This window comes from Manis javanica, chromosome 7 (genome assembly GCF_040802235.1).
Source record: "Manis javanica isolate MJ-LG chromosome 7, MJ_LKY, whole genome shotgun sequence".
Lineage (NCBI taxonomy): Eukaryota > Metazoa > Chordata > Mammalia > Pholidota > Manidae > Manis > Manis javanica.
In genome coordinates, this window is record NC_133162.1 from 131470055 (window position 1) to 131494177 (window position 24123).

At 38.6% G+C, this 24123-nt stretch overlaps 1 protein-coding gene across 4 annotated transcripts in view; it reads right to left on the reverse strand.

Annotated features, from left to right (window-relative positions):
• The window catches only part of GALNT3 (polypeptide N-acetylgalactosaminyltransferase 3), a 39292-nt gene that overhangs the window by 14352 nt on the left and 817 nt on the right, over nucleotides 1-24123 (reverse strand). For 3 of the 4 annotated variants that reach the window (XM_017648789.3, XM_037003539.2, XM_037003536.2), the window contains exons 2-3: nucleotides 7960-8580; nucleotides 2636-2808 (exon numbers count right to left, since the gene is read on the reverse strand). In XM_017648789.3, coding sequence (XP_017504278.2) covers nucleotides 2636-2808; nucleotides 7960-8474 — 688 coding nt within the window. In that variant the 5' untranslated portion in view covers nucleotides 8475-8580. Of the gene's footprint in view, nucleotides 1-2635; nucleotides 2809-7959; nucleotides 8581-22674; nucleotides 22761-24123 lie in introns of all 4 variants that reach the window. The other variant, XM_037003538.2, reaches the window with a different exon arrangement.

A 24123-nucleotide genomic window follows, 5' to 3' on the forward strand; every position in this document is an offset into this window, starting at 1 on the left:
CCAAACTGCCTATAAATTATCTGCCCCCTAAATTCAGTCCCTATCCCTACCTCTCTTCTTGTGAGGTTAAGAACACCAAGTGAAATCAGATGTCCTGGGTTCAGTTTATAGCACTATTACTTTTAACTGTGTGACTTTCAAGTTATTTTACTTTTTTCTACCTCAGTTTTTTCATCTATAAGATGGGATGATAGCACTAACCCTCACAGGGGATTGTTTGGAGGATAAAATGAAAGATTGCTGTACAAATAAGGCATTTAAGGTATATCCTAGCACACGGCCTATGCTTTGAAAATGTTGATTATCTTTTGTTTTGCTATCATTGGGATTTAACTGTACCTTTATTACTTGAATATCCACATATCTATGCTGCTTACTCCTAAGAAAATTGAAATCGGACTATGGTTTCTACTTCATAAGCTCCTTTAGAGCAACTAGGGACCTATTTTCCATAGTGAGTACAGCTCTTTGATTCAGTAAGACAAATTAAGCTAGTATACAAAGATGACCCTTACCAAGAAAACTGTTGCATATCTATGGTTAATTGCTATAAAGATTATAAAAATATTCTAGCTCTCTGAACAACCAGTTGTATGTCTAAGTTACGTATGCAAAGATGTAATTCAAAAGAAGGGAAATAAACGAAAGTTTATTCATGGTAGTGTAATATATAGTAACACTATGGGGTGACTAAAAGTGAATGGTTAAGTACAATGCACCTAGCCCATCATTGTCATTAAAAATAAAGTTTTGAAGGTAAAAGAAATGAGCTAATAACAATATTATGTGAAAATGTCAGATTTCAGAACTGAATCTCTGACACAGTTATAATTAAACATTTTATGTTTATTTAGTCATTGAGAGAAAAGGAGATTAAAATTATTGAAACAGGAAGACTATAAATGGATATTATTTTTCATTCTGATTTCCTTTAATTCTACTTCGTTTTTGCAATTAAATAATAGAACTTTAACTGAAAGCTTATTAGAAGTAGTCTTACTTTCCTCTACTGCCTATTTGAAAAATCAAACAAAATAAAAATTATCTGAGAAGAAAGCTAAAGAAACCAAAGAGGGAAAGATGTCCAAGTTCCTTTTTCTTTTTAAGATAAGGCATGTGAGAGGTATGCATATGTTAATCAGATATCACTTAAAACTCTGGACTATAGTCCAAATAGTAATAAGAAAAAAATTCAGAACAGATCAAGGAGTGAGTAAATAGTAAATTACAACTGAGTACTGAGGTAACCCAGGTAAGAGGATCAGTAATTCAAATCAGATCAGCATATTGTGCATAACGGTAGGTAGGGGAGTTAAATTATGTAACTTTCCCATTTGGTGAATATGTTTCACATCTAGATAAAAAAATCTCAGATGATAAGCAAACTTTTCTACCTAATTGTTAATCAATTTTGAGAACATAACCTCAATTCCCTTGGGATACTTTATTTTGAAACTATAGGACTTTAGAATTGCATATAGAAATAATTAAGCAAGGTTAATAATTTTATGCTTGATTCACTTATTGCCATTTCTGAAATCTGAATACATCTTATAATTGATGACTTGTCACTTAATAGGCAGTATCTTTTTTTAAAAATCTTTTCTCGTGGTACATAAAGTAATAGTTTATCTTAAAATAGATATTGCATTGGATTTGATGTAAGAATTACTGTGCCCATTTTACAAGATGAGAGAACAGCTTCGTTAGGGCTAGCCGGAATCTGACCTTAAAGAATCTGGCTACAAATCTGGGTTCATTCAAGAATAAATTTTGTTATTATTGAAACAATCTGTATCTGTTTGGTATTTAAAATACTTATTAATATTTGAAAATTTAGCAAATTAGAGTATTTGTCAGATTAGCCTTGTGACTCCAATATAAAATGTGATTTTGCAACTGACTATTGACTTGTTATTTTTAAGTGGAAATGTATTTAAGAATTTGGTTAACTTTGTAAACATTATTGGAATATTTTACAGAGCCAAAATAAAATAAATGTGGTGACTCTTTAGTAATCTTTAACTACTCATTTATATTATTAATTAATAAGTTCTTTATATCAACTCATTCAATCTTCAAAATAGCCCTAGGAGTTCTGTACTATTTATGTATTTCCTCAGTTCTAAGCTGCATAACTGAATACTTCATGTAATCAATGGCATCTTAGTTTAATCTGCTATGAGGGTTTCTTATTCTAGTGATACACAAATGAATGACCCTATAGTACAAGCAATTTGATGAAATATGGCATTTTCTCATTGTACAGATAAACTGAGGATTAGAGGGGTTAAATAACTTTCCCAAGTCACTTAGCTGGTTAAGACCAGACCTGGGATTCAAACCAAGGCAGCCTGACTCAAGGCTCAGGTCTGGGCTCTTCATCATTAGGCCTACGATGAAGCTCTTACACTGAGGATGACAGAGTTACGAAGAAGGGTGCTTCTTACATTTCTGAACTCTAGGGGGTTTAATACGGACACCCTTGGATTCTACCTTCATCCAAAGTACCATCCAAGCTAGTATATTCGAGCTCTGAGACGGCACACAGAGAGCACAACATAACCAAACAGGCTTAGGACAGCACCGCATTGATTTACTCGGGAAACAATCTGATGCACATGTGCTTTCTTACCATCTACACTAGCATCGTCCACCAAAATGATTTCTTTCAGCAGAATGGCAGGTGAAGAATAAAGCACACTGTGGACAGTTCTAAGCAGCGTGGACCATGCTTCATTATGAAAGACTATTATGACACTGGTGGTGGGCAAGGGAGGACATCGCTTAAATTTTTGTTCAATACATCTAGAAGTCAAAGAGGTAGAAGAGTTATTAATTTTATTACCTTACTTCACAGCTGTACCATTACTAGAGTAATCATTATTTAACCTTTATCACCACAGAAACGATGGTGCACAGTTTCTTTCCATGTAAGATGACCTCACACTATGCAACTGTAAAGAGACTAAAATAAAACATAATTTTTTACAAACAATCCACTCGCCCAAATATCATGTCTACTGATACGGATTATATGTCAAGGATTAAAACTTGCTATTGCAAGCTTTCTCAACAATACAATTTTAAATACAAATAACATTTCAAATAAGGAAAATAATCTTTAAAATACAACCTTTAAAAATGGCAAATACTTGTAATTGCTCAAATTCAAACCAAGTTTTTCTCCCTCCTTGTAGAAATCATCCAGTTTTCTTATTATTTGTAATTTTTTAAATGGTAAAACTTTATTATTCACCTTTGATTTTCTTACATTCTTCCTAAATATGTAAAATTTTCCAACTTCATTTAATCAACTTACCTAATAGAACTGGAACCAAAAGGGAAAAATAGCTTACTAAAAAACCTATTTTCTTATGACTTTCATTGTTCAGCAAAACTTAAGCTTTTACCATATGCCATGCTGAGTTAAAGATTTTGCTCCACTAATCCAACCTATTGTTTAATTAAGTAAGACCTATCACTTTAAAATTTCCTTTAAAAAAAATACATTTAGAAATTTAAAAGTCCAAGTCCATGTTTAAAGTCCTATACTCCTGTTGCTATAAAAAACATTGATAGGCACAATGCAGGTGACCCTAAGTAGTGTTTGACTGATTTACAGTGCTACCCATGAACTAAAAACAGTTGTGAATTGGTCTTGATTTAATTTTCATAACAATGTCTTCCTCAATGAAAATAATCTTCAAATGAAGCTGTTGGGTGTTGGTGAATCTGTATAACCTTCAGCCTTTGAGACGAGTTGACCACAATCCCTTGCGTACTGAGTTGAGGTGAGGATCAAATGAAATAACATAAAAAACAGGGCTTCAAAAGTAACACCAAACAGAGTGAGTGGCACAAAATGCATGTGGTCTATGGTAGAGATAAACAAATAAAATAACTATGTGCTTAAATGCACTTAGAAATCATAAATGGTTGTACAATTTTTAGACAACAGGCTACAAAATCCTCACACACACACACACAAAAGCACTATAAATATAGTTTGTGAGCAACAGAACAGTGCTGTTCAAACCCAAAGATAAGGAAGTAAATCATTGACTTATAGAGATAAGAGGCCAATACACTTCAATTGCTCTGCCAGGGCCAGTGGGGAAACCAGAGCCCACAGCGTGGTACCAGAGGCCAGGGAAAGCCAGCCTGTAAGAGATATTCTACAAAATGTCATTAATTACTTTTATAGCCATACTTCAGTATGAATGTGTTTTAGATCCTGTTTTGAGAAGAGGTCTTTAGGGCAGAATATTTGTAGTGATACAAAAGTAATTAGACTAGGGATAAGGTATGAAGAGAGGGCGTCAAGACCGCTGAGTAAGAAAAGGACAGGAAGGTTCTGAGTGCAGTGATCCTGCTCTCTGGAGCCTTCATGACTTCGGTGGAATAGACATGCATGGGCAAAAGTAGTAATCACATCCATCCTCAATGGGGAGATGAAAGCAAATGGTTTATTCTAAATTGAATTTTGGGTAAACTACTAATTAAAAATAAGGGCCAAACTCAAACTTCCTATTCAGACATTCTCTTGAATCAGTATTAAGACATAAATAAATGACTAAACAGCAGCTTGTATTTTTAAGACATTAAGGTTTATAAACCAACATAAACTATAAGTAAAAATTATTAAAAACTCCACACTATAGTATTTTCTTTTTAAGAAAAAAAGAAACTTCATGATGTGTTGTCTTTAAGCATTTTAGGGAGGCAGTTTAGGGATTAAAAAAAATTTTTCATATTAATTAAAAATAAAAAAGTTTTGAATATTTAAAGTATGAAACTTCACAAAAATTCAAACTTATAAAAATGTTATCACTTTAATCTTGCAAGGCTTTTTCCCTCAGTTTCAGCTGGGATTTATTTGCTTAACTGATAAGTATCAGGTAAAAGTGTTATGTTATATTATTAATGCAAATGATAATAAAATTTCACAATATGATTTCAGAAATTTCATTTACTTGGAAACAATTAGCATGTTAAACTTATACTTTAAAAACTGTTTCATTTAAAGTAGTGAAATTAAAATAACTTTCTCAAGAGGACCTGAGGGGATATTTCTCTAAAGAAGAAATATAAATGGCCAACAGGTTCATGAAAAGATGCTCAACATCAATAATCAGGGAAATAAAAAATCAAAACCACAGTGAGATGTCACGTCACACCTGTCAAAATGGCTAGGACCAAAAAGACAGGAAATAACAAGTGCTGGCAAAGACACGGAGGAAAGGAAACCCTCATGCACTCTTGGGGGGAATGTAAACTGACACAGCCACTGTGGAAAGTGGTATTGAGGTTCCTGAAAAAAACTAAAAATAGAAATATCGCACAATCCTGCAATTCCACTTCTGGGTATTTATGTGAAGAAAACAAAAAACACTAATTTGAAAAGATATATGTACCCCTATGTTCTCTGCAGCATTATTTACAATATACATATACATAATATACAATATTGTATATATTACATGATACATATAAAATAAAACATAATGTACAATACACATAATAATTTCCAAGTTATGGAAGTAACCTAAGTTTCCACTTACAGATTAATGGATAAAGAAGATGTGGTACATATATATAGGAATATTAGTCATAAATAAGAATGAAATCTTGCCTTTGTGTCAACATGGCTGGACCTGAGTAATATGCTGAATGAAAAAAGTCAGGCAAGAAAGAGAAATAACATAGGATTTCACTTATATGTAGAATCTAAAAAAGCAAAAACATACTCATAGATACAGACAACAAACTGGTGGTTATCAAAAGGAAAGGTATTTGGGAGGGACAGTCAAAATATGTGAAGGAGATTTCAGAGGTACAAACTTCCAATTATAAAATAAGTAACTCACAGGAATGTAATGTACAGCATAGGGAATACTTTCAGTATTTTAATAACTTTGAATGGTGACAGACGGTCACCAGACCTGTTATGATGATCATTTTGCAGTGTATAAAAATACTGAATCAGAATCTTATACACTGAAATCAGTACAATATTGTATATAAATTATAATTCAATAAAGAATAATAAGAAAAATGAGATAACCTGACAAAGTGACTGTATATACCCAATCAAACAATTTGAAAAATTTGGCACACAAAAATGTGTTAAATCAGTCACATGACCACCTGGCTTTTGGAGGAACTGCATCTATATTTCCTATGAGTAAGGAAAAGATCCGCAGTTCTTCAGAAAATGTGCTTCTTGCTGACACAGGTTAAATTTAAAGTAAGAAAGTATTAAACTTCCACCAGCTCTTCCCAGTTCTAGTCATCCATTCCTATCCACAAAAGGTGCTTCGTGTGCTCAGTTGTTTTTCACTTACTCAGTGATTAACATGACTGAATATTATTGCAGCTTCTCAATGCTATATTGGGAAGAAAAGCTTATCTTGAGCTGACATTGATTGTCACCTCATAGAATAAAAATCATGTTTCTTGATTTGTGATGTGGATTGCTTTTCAGTCAAGACCTCTCTGAAAATCAATCAAGTTCAATACTGCAGTTTCACCTAGTTGTGCTCTTACAACAGCCAAAATATTGTATAGACATTTGTGTGTTTCTTCACATGTTCATTTAAAAATGGGCTGGGGCAGGTGGGTGCAACAGATAAAGGGGATAAAGAGGCACAAAATCTCAATCACATGTAAATCAGTCACAGAATCCAAGTAGAGCACAGAGAATATACTCAACAGTTCTTTAACCTCATTTTATGTTGACAGTAACTGTACTTGGGGTGAGCATTTAATAATGTAGATTGTTGTCACATCATATATAATATTGTATCTGAAAATAATATAATATTGTATCTACTTCAAAAATAAATAAATACAAAGGAGAGCAACTTAAACTTGAATCACACAGATTAGAACAGAGCGACAGAAATCTAATCTATAAACGTCAATAGTCACGGATTCATAGTTGAAGCAGATTATGAAGATTTACTCATAACCATAAATCTAGAAAAATATGAATGAAGTGATTGATCTATGTCTACAAAAGTCCTTTCTTCAGAGTTACTTCCAAATGTAACTCTTCACACCCAGAAAGCAAAATACAGAGGCACTGCTTGTTTACAGTTTATCTATCTTGCACTTTCAACAAAGCTACAGATGGTTTGAATGCACTGGAATGCATTTTAGCTATTTCAGTCAAATAGAACATTTGAACACTACCCGTCAAAGATAACAAAATGGTTAATTAAGGACAAGGAGATGCCATAGTAAAATATGGAGGTAACCCTTACTCAAAATACTATGTATTTGAGATAAACATGTAAAAGTGACAAAGCGATGTTGGCCTCTCAGAAGCTAAAGGCCCCACAACTCTATATGTATATACGAGAACTTATTCAACAGAACTCGAGAGTAAGAGTCAAAATTAGTCATTGAATTAGTAATCATAACAATATTGTTCCCTAAAAGAAAGGTTAAAAAACACAGGGCATTCTGAAATATAATGGCAGCACTGCAAACAGTCACAAAGTGTGCAAGTTAGTTGATAAAATGTTGTCTAAAAGCTCTAAAATCTTGACACATCTTTGGACATTGCTGTTCTATAGCAATACGCCGAGGGAAAGAAAAACTCTTCCGCCTCCCACGTTTCCCATAAAAATTGCCCCATAGTTCCTCGTAAATAGGTGAGACAACAAAAGCATTTAAGAATAAAGGATTTCCTTGTGGTTCTATAGGTAAGATGTAGAATTTATTTTTGGATTTCTAAGATAACTTTTCACACCTGCAATGCCTTACAAAGCATAAATACAGGTATCTAGCCTCAATAATAATAAGCAAAATAATAATTAAAATAGATTAAACAGTATTTGCTGATTTTTTAGCCTCAGAGTGGCTAAAGAACCAGCAACTTCCTTAAGCCCATGCCCCTCCCCTGCAATCCCTGGTGATGAGACAGTAAACAATGAATATTCTTCAACATACTCAGGAGGTCGAGTGTCTGGTCCAAGATCTCGGTGCAAAGAGATTCTGTCACTTGCAAAAGCATTAAAACAGTGTTTTGCTTCTCCACGTTCTTTTTCCTTCTGCTCTTCAACACTTAAATTGGTTGTCTTGAATGCTTTACCAGAAGCACCGGGTGCATTAGCATCCTGAGGTGGGCGATCAAGAACGGGTTTCAATTCTGCTGCCGTATAATATCCTTGCAAACAGGGTCTCTCACCAGCATCAATGTTTTGCCTAACAGGTGCTCCTATTTGCATTTTTGGCATTGCATCTTTAATATTGTTGACAGCTTCTAGCATTAAATCAAACACCTTGTTTTTGTTTTTCATGTTTCTTTCCATCCTCAATTCCTCCTTGGAATATTGAACACTTACTTCTCTTTGCATTAAAATCAAAAATATGATAAAGAAAAAAATTACTGCACCAAGCTTCCAGAACTTTTTATGGTAATATCTTTTAAGATGTAGTTTTGCTAGTCGCTTTAAGTGAGCCATTCTGACATTAAAATCTTGTTACTTGACAAACAACAGTTATCGTTTCCTCTGTTACTTATGTTTTTTATCATAGACTTGGTGGCAAGGTTTCATTAAGTGGTAATACCTATGAACAGAAATGATAGATGGCATTAGTAGCTATTCAACTCTATAGGCATGGTTCAGTTCATATTTATCTGACATCCGAACATAAGCTACAAACAACATTCTTTTATGGTTAACAAGGATACAAAGATATCTTGCCCACAAGAAAATTATACTTTTGGTAGAACGTAATTGTTACAATTAACTACAGACAATTTGGGCCTTGAATATTAACTCGGTTAATATCATATGCATAAACTTATTTTTATAAATACATTTTAAATTTATAAAAAGGTTAATTAACTCAATAACTAAGGGAGCTAAGGACTCCATTAAACTAATTATAAATACAGGGAAATCCATAAGAAGTCAAAGGTATACTGACAGGTATTTTACAATAGGCATCTTACCCTTGAGAGATGCTTATTATTTGACAGTTAGTTAAGCTTTACAAGTAAACTTTACTACACCAGGTCCCATGGGCTTTAGTGCAAAACCAGAAATGAACCTTGGCAGAGAATCCAATAGACTAGCTGTGGTCATGCCCCCAAGACCCTGGTGTTATAGTAGGTAGATAGCCAGACATGAGCGGGGAGTGGGTGGGGGACTCTGGTTGGTGTTTACACTCTGTTAGGTGCTTGTTGATATTCTAAACATCCCTGTAAACGGCTCTCTAGGGATGTGGGCAGGGAGGGGAATAGACCTGCCCAAACCAACATGTTCCAACTTGGAGGGGACGTTGTCCCTGACCTCACCTCAAAGTCCATTGTATGTCATTACATTGTGTATCATACCCCGTGGTGCCATGGCTGTTTGGAGGCAGACCATCTAAGGACAAAAAGTGGGTGTCACCCTATTTCCTGGACACCCCCCCCCACTGTCTATTCGGAGAAAACCCCACCTATCCCAATGAATATTCCACCCCCTACTTAAACTCCAGCTATAAGACCACCCAACCTGAAACCCCGCTGTGGTGCTCACTTCTGGAGCATGCCCGCACTCTTTCCTGAGTGTGTACCTTTGACTTACTAAACTATGCTTTGCTTATACCTGCTCCACCTGCTCATGAATTCTTTCCCAGTCTGAGTCAAGAAACCTTTCCTAGGTTGAGGTCTCCCCTAGTGTGCAGGGAGATCTCCCCAGACTGGATTGCCCGGCAACACTAGGGCTTAGGATCCAGGGAGGGCACTTTCAGACTAACAGGGTGAAAACCTTATCTACAAGGTTCTGGGAAGATAAGGATAAGCAGACTGTTGGGGTTTCACAGAACAATGTTCCCCAACCTATACAACCTGACTGCTTTTCTCTAACCAGAGCTTGACAATAGATATAAATCAACCTCGGCTCACCCGCATTTCTCTCCCTGAGAAAGCCACCAAAAATATCCTTTCCAGTGCTATTTAGTGATAACAGATTTCTTCAGTAGCCAGAGGTAGGCTAGATTAGAAATTTGAGAGGGAATGAGCTGGTCTACTGAGGAGGTATCATAACACAGCATAGAACAAGGAGAAGCCCAGGGAAAGCAGAGAGTAGAGGAAAGTACGTATCCGACGACAACTAAATCCTTCTACAGTACTGATAGTTTCCCCAAAACATTTCATGCCATAAATAATATTTGTGGGCAGGGCGAGGAATTAAAAAATAAGGATGGAATTAATGAGGCAGTCGGAAGAGAGTTCCCTTTTAGGAATAAATTATAGAGGAGTTCTTCACCAATGGGGCAATAATCCTATCATTGTGCATGTGTGTTTATCTGTCTAAGGGCATCATGCAATTAGGTCTTAGCTTAAGATGTCTCCAATGAGGGAGTCACAGAAAGCTCATGAAGGATGTGGATTGTGTCTCGCTAATTTATGGTTGCTTTTCTGGCACTCATCACAGTGTCAGTGACACAGTGGGCATCCAATAAATGTTTGCTGACTGCCAAGGGGAAGAAGGAGGACCCAGATTTCATTTATCATTAGATAATAAAATAGTTAATTTTTCTTAAGTGTTGATTAGGTCCCTGATACATTGGCACTTAACTATGTAAGTTCTTATTTAGCCTCCCAGTGATGTTGTAAAGTTGATCTGCATCACCTCAGGTAAGGTTTTCTGGAAAAAGGAGCTAAAAAAAAAAAAACTTTTCAGAGCATGTTTTTGGCAATAAAGTTGAGGATGAGATTGTAGATCTCAACAGCAGAGGGATAAGAGAGAGAGAGAGACCCATCCCTGGGAGAGGCTACTAAAGTAGGAACACGATACTTTGCTCTTTTCAGATTATTTCTTAGGGGAACAGTCTTCTCATATTGATTGCTGATCACTTGAAGATTCCAACACACATTCCCCAGAGATTTTATATCACTTTTCTGTCCTTCACTGCTAATGTGCAATATCAGGCTTTCATTAATGATAAGTTGCACTCTACATTAAGTATCTCTATCAGTGGTCTTTAACTCTGAATACACATTAGTGGAAGGCTCTTTAAAATGGCAGTGCGTCAGGAACCATCTCTAGAGAGTTCTGATCTAATTGTTCCTGGGGCAGGTGTAGGTCCTACTTTGGTTCTTATTTTAGGCTCTCAAGGTAATTCTACAGGGCAGCAAGGGTTAGGAATCACTGTTCCAGATCACAAGACACTGGGCAAATCAAAACTAGCACATGATAAAGAAAGGATCGTATCTATCCAAAGGTAACCACATCACTAATTTCTCATACTCCAACACTGGTTTTTCAAAATAGATTCTTAAAATAAATTGAGCAAAATTTATTTTGACATGTAGCAATAAGCTAAAATCCAAAGCAAGAATGACTCCAAAGTTTCCTGAAAAGGCTCACATATTCATATCGATATAAATGAGGCATTCAGGTTTCAATGCCAATTATGATGTCATAAAAACATTTTTCAAATATATTATCCCCATAATAAAGATGGAAAAACTGAGGTTTGGAACAATAAAACACATAATCCAAAAGACACACAAAAAATAAATGAGTAAAGCAAAAGCAGGATTATTCATTCTAATTCCCAGGAATGATGGCATGTTCCTAAACCAAGCTACGTGCCAAGTTTGAAGATGTATGTGAAAATGGTCAATGAAACAACAACAAAACTCCCCTAGAATCAACTTCCGATTGGACTCAGAAGTTTGAGAACTTAAAAAGAAAAAAATCAGTTATATTTGCACATTAGCAATGATTACAGATGAAAAGTTTAATCTTCTTGTACTTTCTACAACTTTTAAACACACCTATCCCAAATGGTCATTTGCTAATTATAAGATCAGATTCACAGAAGAGAGGGGAATACCATGAAATAGGTTTTTAAAACTAGAAAAAAAAACTGAAATCCTGAGATTTTGTAAATGCTAAATCCTTAGAAATTTCCAAAATTAGAAAAAAAAATTTAGAAAACTCTGGTCTTAAAAGTTATTAACCAATATCCTAGGATACATGTAGACATTACAAAAAGGCATTAATAATAAATAAAAATATCCACAAAATGATACCTTGAAAGGCTAAAACAATGTGGACAATTCTAACAGTCTATGAGACTGGGTTAAAAATCAATGGATTATTCTCAAGGATAAAAATATGCCACCTGAACAGAAAGAACTGAAATCTCACAAATTAAAATAATCTAACTACAAAGCTGTGGCTTCCAATTATCTAGACTATGGCTTCTCACCTTTAATGTGACACGAATCATATGGTTTAAATGCAGATTCAGATGAAAAATATCAAGATAAAAACCATCTTTATAGTCATGGTTGTCTCTCCAGGTGGGAAAGCACACATCGCAAGAATGTTAGTTAAACTGTTAGTTTAATTTTAAAACTCCATTGATGCAACATTCTAAAGCAAAACACTTCATAACTGCACATGAAAGTAACATTTAATAAAATAAGAGGATAGTGGTTCTTTCCATTTCTTGTTTCTGTATTTGTGACAATAAACCTTTACAGCTCCAGGGGATTTAAGGTCTGGTTCCAGTTGACTTTAATTGGCACAAGGCCTAATTGGTCTACGAAAACTTGCTTGCCACTGAGGTAAAGCATGATGTAAAAATAGAGTTAAGTATAACCACACAAAGCAAGAAATTACAAAATTATATCACCAAATCCTACTGTACACTGTAGATTAAGAAGAGTACACTATTGTGAATGAATAGTCATTGGATCTTTGCCACATGTTATCATCTGGATTTCCTAAGTGAATTAAGAACAAAACAATGACAAAATTTGCCCTGATAATAAACACTTAAGTGCTTGGGCAGAAATTTTATTCCGCGGCCCTCACCTGCTGGTGAAAATGTTAGGGATGGAGTAGTGGTGGGAAAGTCACTTCCACTTGCATTTATTGGTGAAATCAAATTTCGTGGTTTTTGCTACTGTGGTTTGTTAGTTTTGATTGTGTTTAAGTCCATATTCATATCTTTGCCAGCAATTCTTCTGAGCAGGAAGTGACTTGTGGATGTATGACAAGTAGCAAACACTGACGCAAAGCAAACTGCATTAAGATGGCCACATTCTGCCCCTCAGGAGGCAGTGGACATACCTCAGGGACCCCAGCTGCAGAAAGAGCAGAGTTGCTCTGGAAAATGCCACCAGTGGACAATTAACTGCATGTAATTGTCATGAAGTAGGATGACTTGCTGAACAAAGTCATCTGCATGTTAGGAGACAGAAAGCCTAGTGACGGAGCTGACCTCCAGCCAACTGTGAGGCACAGGGTTTAATATGAGAAGGGGGTGATCAGATATCCAGCTTCTCAAGTAAACATTTCCATTAACATTAACTTTGAAGGTGAAAGGTTGTGGACAGGACTCATCTGTGGACATGCCAATCTGTAGTTACAGTGTGGAGCAAACAAGTAACTCTGGAGCTACATTGCCCATTTGGAGCAGACGAGATGTGGCTGAAGGGGGACCCACTTACTCCTCCCTGCTACATCCGCACTTACGAGTGAACTTCACACAGCATACGGCAAGTATATACTGATTACTCATAGCATACTAGAAAGTACAAGAATGTTGAGGAATGATTCCAGTAATTCCACAGATTCCCCACTTAACTGTTATTTCCCGCAGACAGAAGTTCTATGGTGAAAAGTTTTGACCATCTATTTACCTTGTAAACATAGTTGATGGCTTCTGGTTAATAAAGAGATAGAAACTACATTGTGATCTGAACAAGGAAAGTTTTAATTTATTATTAGAAGAGGATTGTAGTAATGGGGAATGCTAGTGAGAGTTAAAGAAAATTCTAAATAATGCAGTAATAGTAGACATAAGGGACAACCACTGCCCCTAAGGGTAAGCTGAGGCCGAGGAAGGGGCCTTCCCCTCACAGGACCTCAGGGCTGACATCTAGAGATCTCTACAGGGAGGGTATAGCACTGGCTCCCTAATGGTGGAAAAGCTACAAAGGTGCCTCCCTGGTGAGACGTGCCAGAAATCTGCCCTCGGAGTTCCCAGAAGCAGCCATCCACAGCGAGGTGTCAAACACTGGAACCTGCGGGCTGCTGGGCGGTGACAGAGCCTGGAGAAGAGCTGCTGTCCATGGCAGGGCCTGTGCTCTTTCATGTGGGCCGATAGGCCAATAGGCTCCAGGCTGGTGCCTGGGATCAAAGTTGGACAGCAGCTCCCTAGACACCCAGTCTTGTGGGACCCCAGTGTGCATATGTGTGGGGCTAAACGGAGAGTGTGGGGAGCAGTGACCTGGGTCCATGATGTCTGTGGCTCCAGAGTACACTGCTGTTGCCCAAGTCAAGCTCCAGAGAGAGCACAGGTGCAGGGGAAGGCTGACCCTAGAGAAAGCTGTGCCATGCAGTTACCGAGCACTGCTGGCTGAGCAGCAGAGAAAAAGTATGCCCAGTAAGAGCCTGGCCAGCAAGCCACCCTGAAACCAGGAAAGGAAGCCCCTTTCACCTTCAATATCTCTCCAGTGCCCTCTGCTGATAAGGTTTAACATCATGCTGGCCACCAAGCACAAATATATACAGGGCCTATCTCCATTATTTTAAAGCAAGGGAAAAAAATGAACTTGGAGCTGAGACAATAAACTGATAAGCAGCATAGCCTACCCTTTTGACTGCTCAGCCTCTATATGCACATTCCTCAACACATTTGAACTGTACAATTACAACTGTACAATTTACAGTCTACCTAACAGATGCAAGCATCTTTCTTACAAGTGAAAGGACCTTAAAATAAGAAGATGCATAGTGCCAAGAGCCATTGTATCCATTGCTGTGACTATGTGAGTTACTTCTCAAATTCTGTCATAGCACCACCTAATATTCTGTTACCTAAAGATTAAGTTGCAAACTTAATTTCTAACAATGTCTATGTAATATTTTTTAAATGGGAAATAGAGAAGAATATCATCAGCATATACAAGTATATATATACTTGTATACAAAAGGAAATGAGGAAAACGTACAAAGCCACTACAATACTCATTTATCTACTGGCCATGAGCCCATGCATACATAGCCTCTATTCCTGCCACGATGGCCTCAGTGCATGTGTCCACTGAACAGCTACATCTAACATTCAAAATATTGCTTACTGGGAGAATTGATACCTGTGGTTCCCTTTTTCCTCTACCCATTCTGCACTTGACCTGTCCTCGGGCATCAGTGAGTCCACAGAGGTCGGTGATGGCAGGAAGAGCAAATCCATATCCAAAATATTTACCTGTTCTAACGAGGACAAATCTCTGCTTCCTCAATGACAGAAGTCAAATGAAATCGACTTGCCACCCAGTGGTACCCGACGTTGGTTTCTGCACATTAGGAATTCTGCAGATTAGCATGACTCAGCAGTAGTGCAAGTCAACTCAACTTTAGAAAGAGGAAGTCCGTGTTGCTTGGCCCATGCACACAGAGCCTCCATTCCTGCCACTATGACCGCAGTTCAAGTGTCCACTGAACAAGCACTGGGATGGCCGGGGAAGAAGCTGAATAACATCTGTAGTGTGTCATTCTGTCCACAGGATTATTAAAGGCAATAGATGTCCTCAGCGAACATTCAGGATCTCCACTGCTGGAAAGGTCTATCCTCATGTTTCTCCCTCAAACTTCCTTGTTATCAATCTTGCAATCCTGTTCCTTCCAAGTTCCTGGCCACATGGTCAAACCATTAGAAGCTACCATGGGCCATTATGGATCTGTACTTCTAGCCATCTCTCCTTTAGACATAGTAGACAATTATATCTACCATTCAAAATACTGCCAACTGGGAGAATTTTCCTTCTCACTGTCCTTCGTGAATACTCATGAGTGGAGCTATAGCGTTACAGCCATCCACTCTTGGGTGGTACCAGAATATCCGGCAGACTCACCTGTAAACCAAGCTTGAGGTGTTTTGTTTTTTGTCTTTCCCATCAGGTAAACTAAGGAAATCCCCAAGAGGCCAAAGGCATGGGTTGAAGGAGGCAGTACAACAGGAGGCGGGATCAAAAGAGTCTGAGTCACTTGCTCCTGCCCCTTACTTGTACCTTCCAGGTCTGCCCAAACTGTCTCACACATACCATTCCCTACTCGTGACTCGGTAGATCAGACAACAGCCAGTTAATGTTGGGAAGCCCAGTCCTCACGGTGACCAGACATCTCGTGGTCATGCATTCAGCATCTAAGCAGTAGCAAGCCAAAAGCTGTATCAAAGGGTTAGTAGTTATCAGAAGAAATAATAGATTTACTTAAAAATCTCAGTGATGGACATTATGATTTTGCTATTGGTGCTTGCCAGCTCCATACAGCATCCTTATCTGCTACAGACACTTAGAGAATCTTTGGATCTGCTAGGTCGTAAAGCTAGAGTGGTAGTGCAGCACACACTTGTCCTGACTCATTGTATAGTCTGTTCTTGCTCTGAACGTCATTCAAAAGTAGCAGGTTAATGGATTGCTCTGTAGATAGGTTAAAGGAGCATACACTCAAAGGTGGCATATGTTGCCTTCAGAATTGTAAAAGGCTGATTAAGCACAATGACTACTGAATGTCCAGAAATGTTACTGAAATGCCTCTGCATTTCTGTGGGGTGGATTTATTAACATCTGGTTCTCATATGCTTTACTAAGACATCTAAAGTACTTGCTATTTTCTGATCAGATATAATCAGCATATTATCAATATAGTGGACCTCTATGGTATTTAGTGGAATGTCGGGATTAAGATTTCTAGGACAGGAGAAACAACCTGGCCCAGACACAAGACTGGAAAGATACAATCCTGGCCCTGCTAGATGAAAGAAAATTGCTTTTGCTGATCATTGTAAATTGGTATGGAGAGAAAGCAATTAAACAAGTCAAAAGCTGCACATCAAATGCCAGGAGCTGTGTTGTTTTGATCTAGTAACGATACTACCACTTGGGCCTGCAATGACATTTGGATTCACCAAATGATTGATTTACTATAGTCCAGTCATTTCCTAAGATCCAGCCAACTTCTGCAGGGGCCAAATAAGTGAGTTAAATGGAGAGGTGATTGCTATCACAAGGCTTATTTAACATCTTTGAAGGTGGCATTAATTTCAACAATTCCCACAGGGATATGGTATTGCTTCTGATTTACGATCTTAGAAGGGAGAAGTTTTAAGGTCTTCCACTTAACTCTCCTATCACAGTGGTTCTCAATCCATGATATAGAGGACCAATACAGGGATTCTTCCCATTATCCAGTATGTTTACTCCGATTATACACTGAGGAACTGGAGAAATAAGTATAAGGTGAATCTACTGACCCACTGTGAGTCAGACTTGAGCTAAGACACCATCTATTACCTAACCACTGTAAGTCCCTATTTTGACGGGTTTCCCGAGGAATTAGTACCAAAGATGAGTATTTCCTTTTCCCCAAAGCACAGTCTTCCTAATAAATAGCTACTGGTCCCTTTGGAGAAGGCTTAGGGGAAGAATTACGCTGTATACTTGAGGCGATGGTGCAGATTTCTTCCTCAGGGAAACTAGGACTCCATTGGATCAAAGGGCTCTGGGCCTGTGGTCTGACTTAGGCTTGGAAACTGGGTAAGGGGTCATGACACTCCACTGTGGCAAGTGAAGTCAACTTTTCACTACCAAATCTAGTTTTTCTGGTATACACACAAAGCAATACTGTGGTACTGCCCATTCATTTCATTCATTAGCTACCACTTGACGTCTACCAAAAGTCACCGTGTTAGGTCCCAAAACCATTTGCAGGACAATGTCTTCTGATGACATCTAGGTCCCTGCTCTGCATTACTGTGTATGCACCCCCTTTGCCCTTGGTGGTTAAGTGGTGCCACCCGGCTTCTGCTGCTGTGGAATGACAGCATCCCCACCCCAGACAGAGAGCCGGTCTCAGTGGCCTACAAAGGACAGCAACCACAGATGTTTTTCGCTGATGTAGAGACTCCCCTCACTGATGTTTTTCGTAATATTTAGTGAAGGGAGGGGCTACTGGGCCTTGCCATAGGATATAGTTGGAAGATGGACAGGTTGCCCCTAATAAATTCAGTCAAACCTTTTTTTGAAGGAGCCCCAAAACTCACAAATATGGTAGACAATTTCTGCCCACTCATTCTCTCTCTGAGGCCCCAGAATATTAAGAGATAGGGGAGCAGGGGAGTGAGACTGCTTGCTCCACTGCTATCACTTTGCATATTCACCTTTCTACAGACGCATCCAAAACTCATGTGGAAGACGCTCATCTCCCACCCCTCAACTTCATACCCCTTCAGGAAAAGTATAAGCAAACTTTCTGTAAAAGGCCAAACAGTAAACATTTTTTTGCTTTGCAGACCACATGGTCTTTATTGTTTAACTACCCTTTTTGTGGTGCAAAAGCAGCCACAGACATTACATAAATAAATGGGTATAGTTGGTTCCAATAAAACTTGTTTACAAAAATAGGTGACAGACTGAGTTTCACCCAAGGATTGTAGTTTGCTAGCCCCTGATCTAGAAATTCAAAAAGACTTCAATCACAACATCTATATATTTCCCTGTATCTATCCCTTCTCCATTAGCTGCCCCAGATGTAAAAGAAAATTCACCCTTCATAAATCCATAACATTAATTTTTCAAATTATGCATAAAAGCAATGTCTGCCATTAGATGTACCTAACTTACCCAGTTACCATCTGAAATTCTTGCATTACCTACTCCTCATGGTTAAAGTATGAAGAGACCATACTAACATGTTTCAACTGGAAATAAACCAGTGTCAGCTTAAACTTTAATTCTTTTTCAAAGACGGGCTTCAAGTAGGGTAATTTTCCCCACGACCATGTATAGATAATTATCACACAGTAAGGCTAATACAGACACTGAATGCCAAACTCCATGTAGGAAAGGGAGGGATACCTAATCTGTGGGATTTGTGCTTAATTCCTTAGGCAAAGAGGAGAGGCCCTGATGGATTTTAGGTAGGGCGATGACCTAATCAGAATAATTATTCTTGAAGCTCTGCTGAATATGGATTTTTGGGGGGAGAAGGGAAAACCACAAAGGAGGCTGGAGGTGACTGGGAGAATTAACAGTAATCCAGGTGAGAGATGAGGAGAAGGGGTGTGGAGGCTTGGGAAAGCACTTGGGAGGTAGAGTTAGCTGAACCCAGCAAAGGGACCTGTGTGGAGGCTGGGAAGGTTGTTACATTGTGAAGTGTGTCAAGAATGAGTTATTGACTTGTTGAAAAGTAGACCAGCTAGCGGAGCGTTCTCTGCTCTGGATTATCTGCAGAGGTAGACCTGGCATAAAATAATGGGGCAAAAAGCCATGAGCACAAAAGGAGGTGATGACAGAGGAGGTGTGAGAAAGAGACCGAGCTGAAGAAGGAAGTCTTAAGCACTTCAGAGAGATGGGTCAGATTGGAAAAAGCAAAGGTCCTAATTAAAAAGCTCAAAGAAAACAATAACTTGCATTAGAAACCCTCCTGTACTACAAATTGTCCCCCAAAAGGGCCCACTTTTTTGCCATCAGATATTTACTTCCAGGTATTCTGACTCAGAATTATCAAACTTGCAAGCTCACCTCCCTCACTGTATCAGTCAGGTGTGGGGATAACTTCTAGGAATTTATCCCACAGATATGCTAGTACACAAAAGAAATGGCAACCTGTGAGCTTGCACACTGAAATATTGTTTTAATATCAAAAGATTGACACAACCTACAACTCTACCAATAGGGAACAAGGTTAATTATGACAGAGCCATGTGATGGAATATTATGCCAAGTTGCAACAAAGAAGCCACTTTATATGCTCATGTGATGTTATCTCCACAGTAAGTTAAATGGGGGGAAAAAAAGCAAGATTTGTTTGCATTTCAAAAAAAGGGAAAATAAATTGTTTTTATATTAAAAAAAAAAAAAAAGATAGTATCCAGAGATGAAAAAGGCAAAAAAAGTTGCCTCCAGAGACGAAAACTGGGCATCAGAGAGCAACCGTAAAAGGAAGACTTATCGGACACACCTCCTTACCTTTTAAAAACTTTGAACAACAGGAACACAGTAACTATTAAAAAATAATTTAACAATAATCAATGAGTCAGAAAAGAAAACGTGAAGGTAGAATAAAGATTTTCTGACAGGCAATATCTCAGATTTCTTAATTCCACTCATCATTTCTCAGGAAGCTACTGTGGAGTGTGTTCCAGAAAAATGAGGGAGTAAATAAACAAAAAAAAACTCGTTGTATCTAATAAATAGGGACTACATCAGAATGGTCGGCAAAGAAAAATCCCAAACAACTGCTGTGGAACAGGCCTAGGAAGCCACAGTCCAAACTGGAACAAGAGGTCAGATAGTTGTAGGAAGAGACCAGTAAATCAGATAAGTTTGAAGGTGTTTAAAAGCCATACCGAAAAGTTGGAGTACATAGAAACAGAAAAGGATATTTGGAAAAACCAAGATTTTTTTTTCTTAAATGAGTTAACTATTAACTCCAGGATCTACAAGTAAGGGATCATACTCATAATACATTTGTTTGGCTCAGTAGTGAACGGGAGTGACCTACCACTTTGGATGTTAGGAGATACGGCTGCCATATCCAATGTAACTGCTCCTGAACCAGGGCCTGGCACGGTACCACGTGATCAAACACAGTACTGTTTCAGCAGTAAGACACATCCCACCCACGGGGATAAAATTTTTGTTTGTTTTGATGGGATAAAGGTTCTGCACATTTATAATCTCAGGTAATTCTGATATCCCTTCTGTTTTTTCATTATGATATCTTAAAGATGTCTAAGTCGGCAATGGGATAGATGAAAAAACTAGTTTGGACAGTTTGAAGCTAAAACAATTATAGGGAAAATGTGTACTCAGGGAAATACTCTCTATCGAGTGCCAAAAAGAGGAGCATGACTCAAGGAAATTTCATCAATTGGCAATAGTCACTAACACCCAGGATTCAGAGTCCTACTTGACTTTGCTCTACTGTGAGTTAATGCACTTCTGTCTCTTGCCATTGCTGACACTGATTTGAATTCAATGCTGTTATTGACAGTCCAGTGATACTGTTAAAGTTACACAAAATATGTAAAATGAATTATTCTGATACTAACTAGATGCATCATTGGATGACTGAAAATATTTCCTTTTTCATCAGATTTTATAACCATAAAAAAAAAAAGATCAAACCAACTGCGTTTTTATACTTTATAGGCCAGAGATTTGAATATGTCTGAACATGACCTGGGCATTGCTCATTTCCAAAATATTAAATACATTAATATTTTCTTTTGAAGAAAAATTCCTTCTACAGGGAATGTGAAAGCAGGTTAAAATTAAAAATATCTATGGAAGGTTTAATCATCCAATCAGAGCTTCCAAGCCTACATCCCTATAGGTCATTTAGGCAGCCGATCTTAATCTCAGTCTCCCCATCTAGAACTTATTTTGGGGGAAATGGTATGTTTCCTACGTACCCCTACATTCCATGTCTTATATGTTTCATAGTAAATATATGCATATATAAAATATTAAACAGACTACAAACCAAATAATAAGCTGGCCTGTGTTTAATAATTTTTTTCAGACTTTACCCACCACTATAACTCAGCTATAAAATTTAGAAGTTAGAATAATACACTTTATAGACCAGAGGTGGACAGAATTATTTTTCTTAAACTGTCACTTGATAATTGTTACTATCAGACACCTGCAGAAAAAACTTTCCAGTTTTTCCTGTCCCCAAACATACTACAATATTCTTAGGACCCATTTAAAATTCAATAATGTACAGTGAGGTTTCATGCAGTTCCTAATGTTTGACAGATTTAGTCTAGCACCAGGTTCCAATAAATGTTTAATAAGGATTATAGTATAATTTTATGTTAAAAAATGTGCGATTTGATTCTCTTTCTCTCTCGTGTGTGTGTGTGTACGAGCATGTGTGTGTGTTTATGTGTACGGGAAAGCTAGTACAAGAATCAGCCTTAAAAATATAAATTCAATAGGATACCGCTATTTGCACTGTAGGTTCCAGCCCATTTGTAATCATAAAATCAATCCAGTGTGCTGTGGCCAATATTTTTTTAAATAAAATACAGAACATCCATGTTTTGTGAAATTTGTTTCATTTATGCACACACACACACACACACACACACTAGAGTGTACTGTGTTGAGGCACAGAATGCATTTCTTACTGAGGACTGCAGTCCACAAAAAAAGGTTTAAAGAACACTGACAATCAAGAAGTGGCCTTGCCAATCAAAAATCTAGATTGTTGCAAATGCAGAGATGACCCTGGGTCACTGGCTCATAAAAAACATTTTAAGCCAATATAATAAAAGATCAGAACATTAAACTGTGTTGTCTATGCTTACTCAAAAATTAACTGTGGCTCTAAAATACCAAAAAGGATTAAAAATCTCAATCCACATGGCATCTTCAGTGAATATGTGATCAACAGTGAAAAGAAAAGAATGATGGCCTCACTCAGCCTCCCTGGAGTCAGGCATCATCTGGACGAGTAGAACTTAAGAGTAAATCAGAGCTGGACAAAGGACAGCTGACTATTCTATACTTACAGAGGCCTTACAAACTATATGAAAGACAAAATGGTAAACATGGTAGGTGAGAAAGTAAAGATAACATGAGTCTTCAGTCAAGTCACTCAAATAATAGTGCCATGCCTACAGGTAACTTACTGGATAAACTGAAGTTAGAGTTTCTCTCGGCTCGGATTTGTCACAAACGGGGTGGACTGACAGGATGTCCAAGGGAGAAGGTGAACCTGAGAATGCAAGGGCCACAGGAGATTTCGGCTTTGTTTTAGGGCTTCATCATCTTAATCTAGGGAAGTATTGTTTTTCGTATTTTATAGACAGTTTACCTGAGGCACACTATCACAGCAACTAATTCAAACGTTGCATTTCTCCCAAGAGTTAAAAGTAGTCTAATAACATCAGGCCCAGTAATCCATTAATTTAATAATCTCAACTCAGAGAGCGACATCTACATCAGTGGAATTGCCATTTGTCATGAGAAATTTCTATATAAAAATGCTAAAGCAATATAAAAAGATTCTTGAAATAAACTGTTCAGAATGTTTAAACTGACCTGTAGGCTAGACATCAGATATTAAAAGTTAAATTTAAAGAAATCTAATCGTAGGGTATGACTTTAACCTCATGTATTTTAGCCACAAACTCTAAGGAAAATGTACGAGCAAAAGCAGCAACAGATTCTCCCGCTGCCAGAATTTCTCAAATTAAAATGCAGCAGCTTTCTGGTTTTTTACCAATAGAATTTAAATTGGGATGTCGTTATATGTAGTACAACTTCTTCAGCAAGTTATGTTAGCTGAATAACGTTCTTAAAAGTCCAAAAAAATGGTAATTCCATGGGGTTTACAGAAACAGTTATTTGATGTGCTTGAAAGTGAAGCTTTTCGACGAGTCTGAGAGAAGGAAACAGAAGTCTAAGGTAAGCGCCAGGTTCACCCTTAATTCTTAGGCTCCAGAAAAGCCTAACTGGGCAAGGAGGCATCCGGGCCCGGCACACCCACGGTCAGACGTGGCAGCAGCCCGAAACAAAGTTTTTCCGACCCTTTGAGTCATCTGCCACGGGCAAACCGAAGCCGCGACACCCAGGTCGCGAAGTCAACAGGTTCCCGAACGAGATGGGGCGCGGTTGGCGAGGGGCGGCTGATGTCCTCCTGCCACCGCGAAAGGAACTCTTCTGGACCCAGCCGGAGAGTGGGGGAGCTCGGGCGTCGGGAGCGCCCCTGAAAAGCGCGGAGGCGAGACGGGGCGCGAGGGGCGTCCGCGGCGCGACCGCAGGGCGCCTCCCGGACCCCTCGGAAACCGGACTCGGGCGGCCGCGGTTCCCAGACGGGCTGTCTGGACTCCGGCCGGGAGAGCCGCCCGGCGGAGCCCTGCCCTTCGCGGCGGCGGGCGGGCGGCGGCCGGCAACCTGCTGGCCCGCGGCGACGCGGCCGCCCCGCGCCCCCGGCCCCGGGCACCTCCTGCGGGCGACCCTCCGGTCAGCCTCCCGTCTGGGCTGGCAGGGGAGCCCCCGCGGCTGACGGGGCGGCAGGGCTGCCCGGAGCCTCCTCCCCGTACCCGGACGCCCCCCGCGGCCCCTTCCGAGGGGAC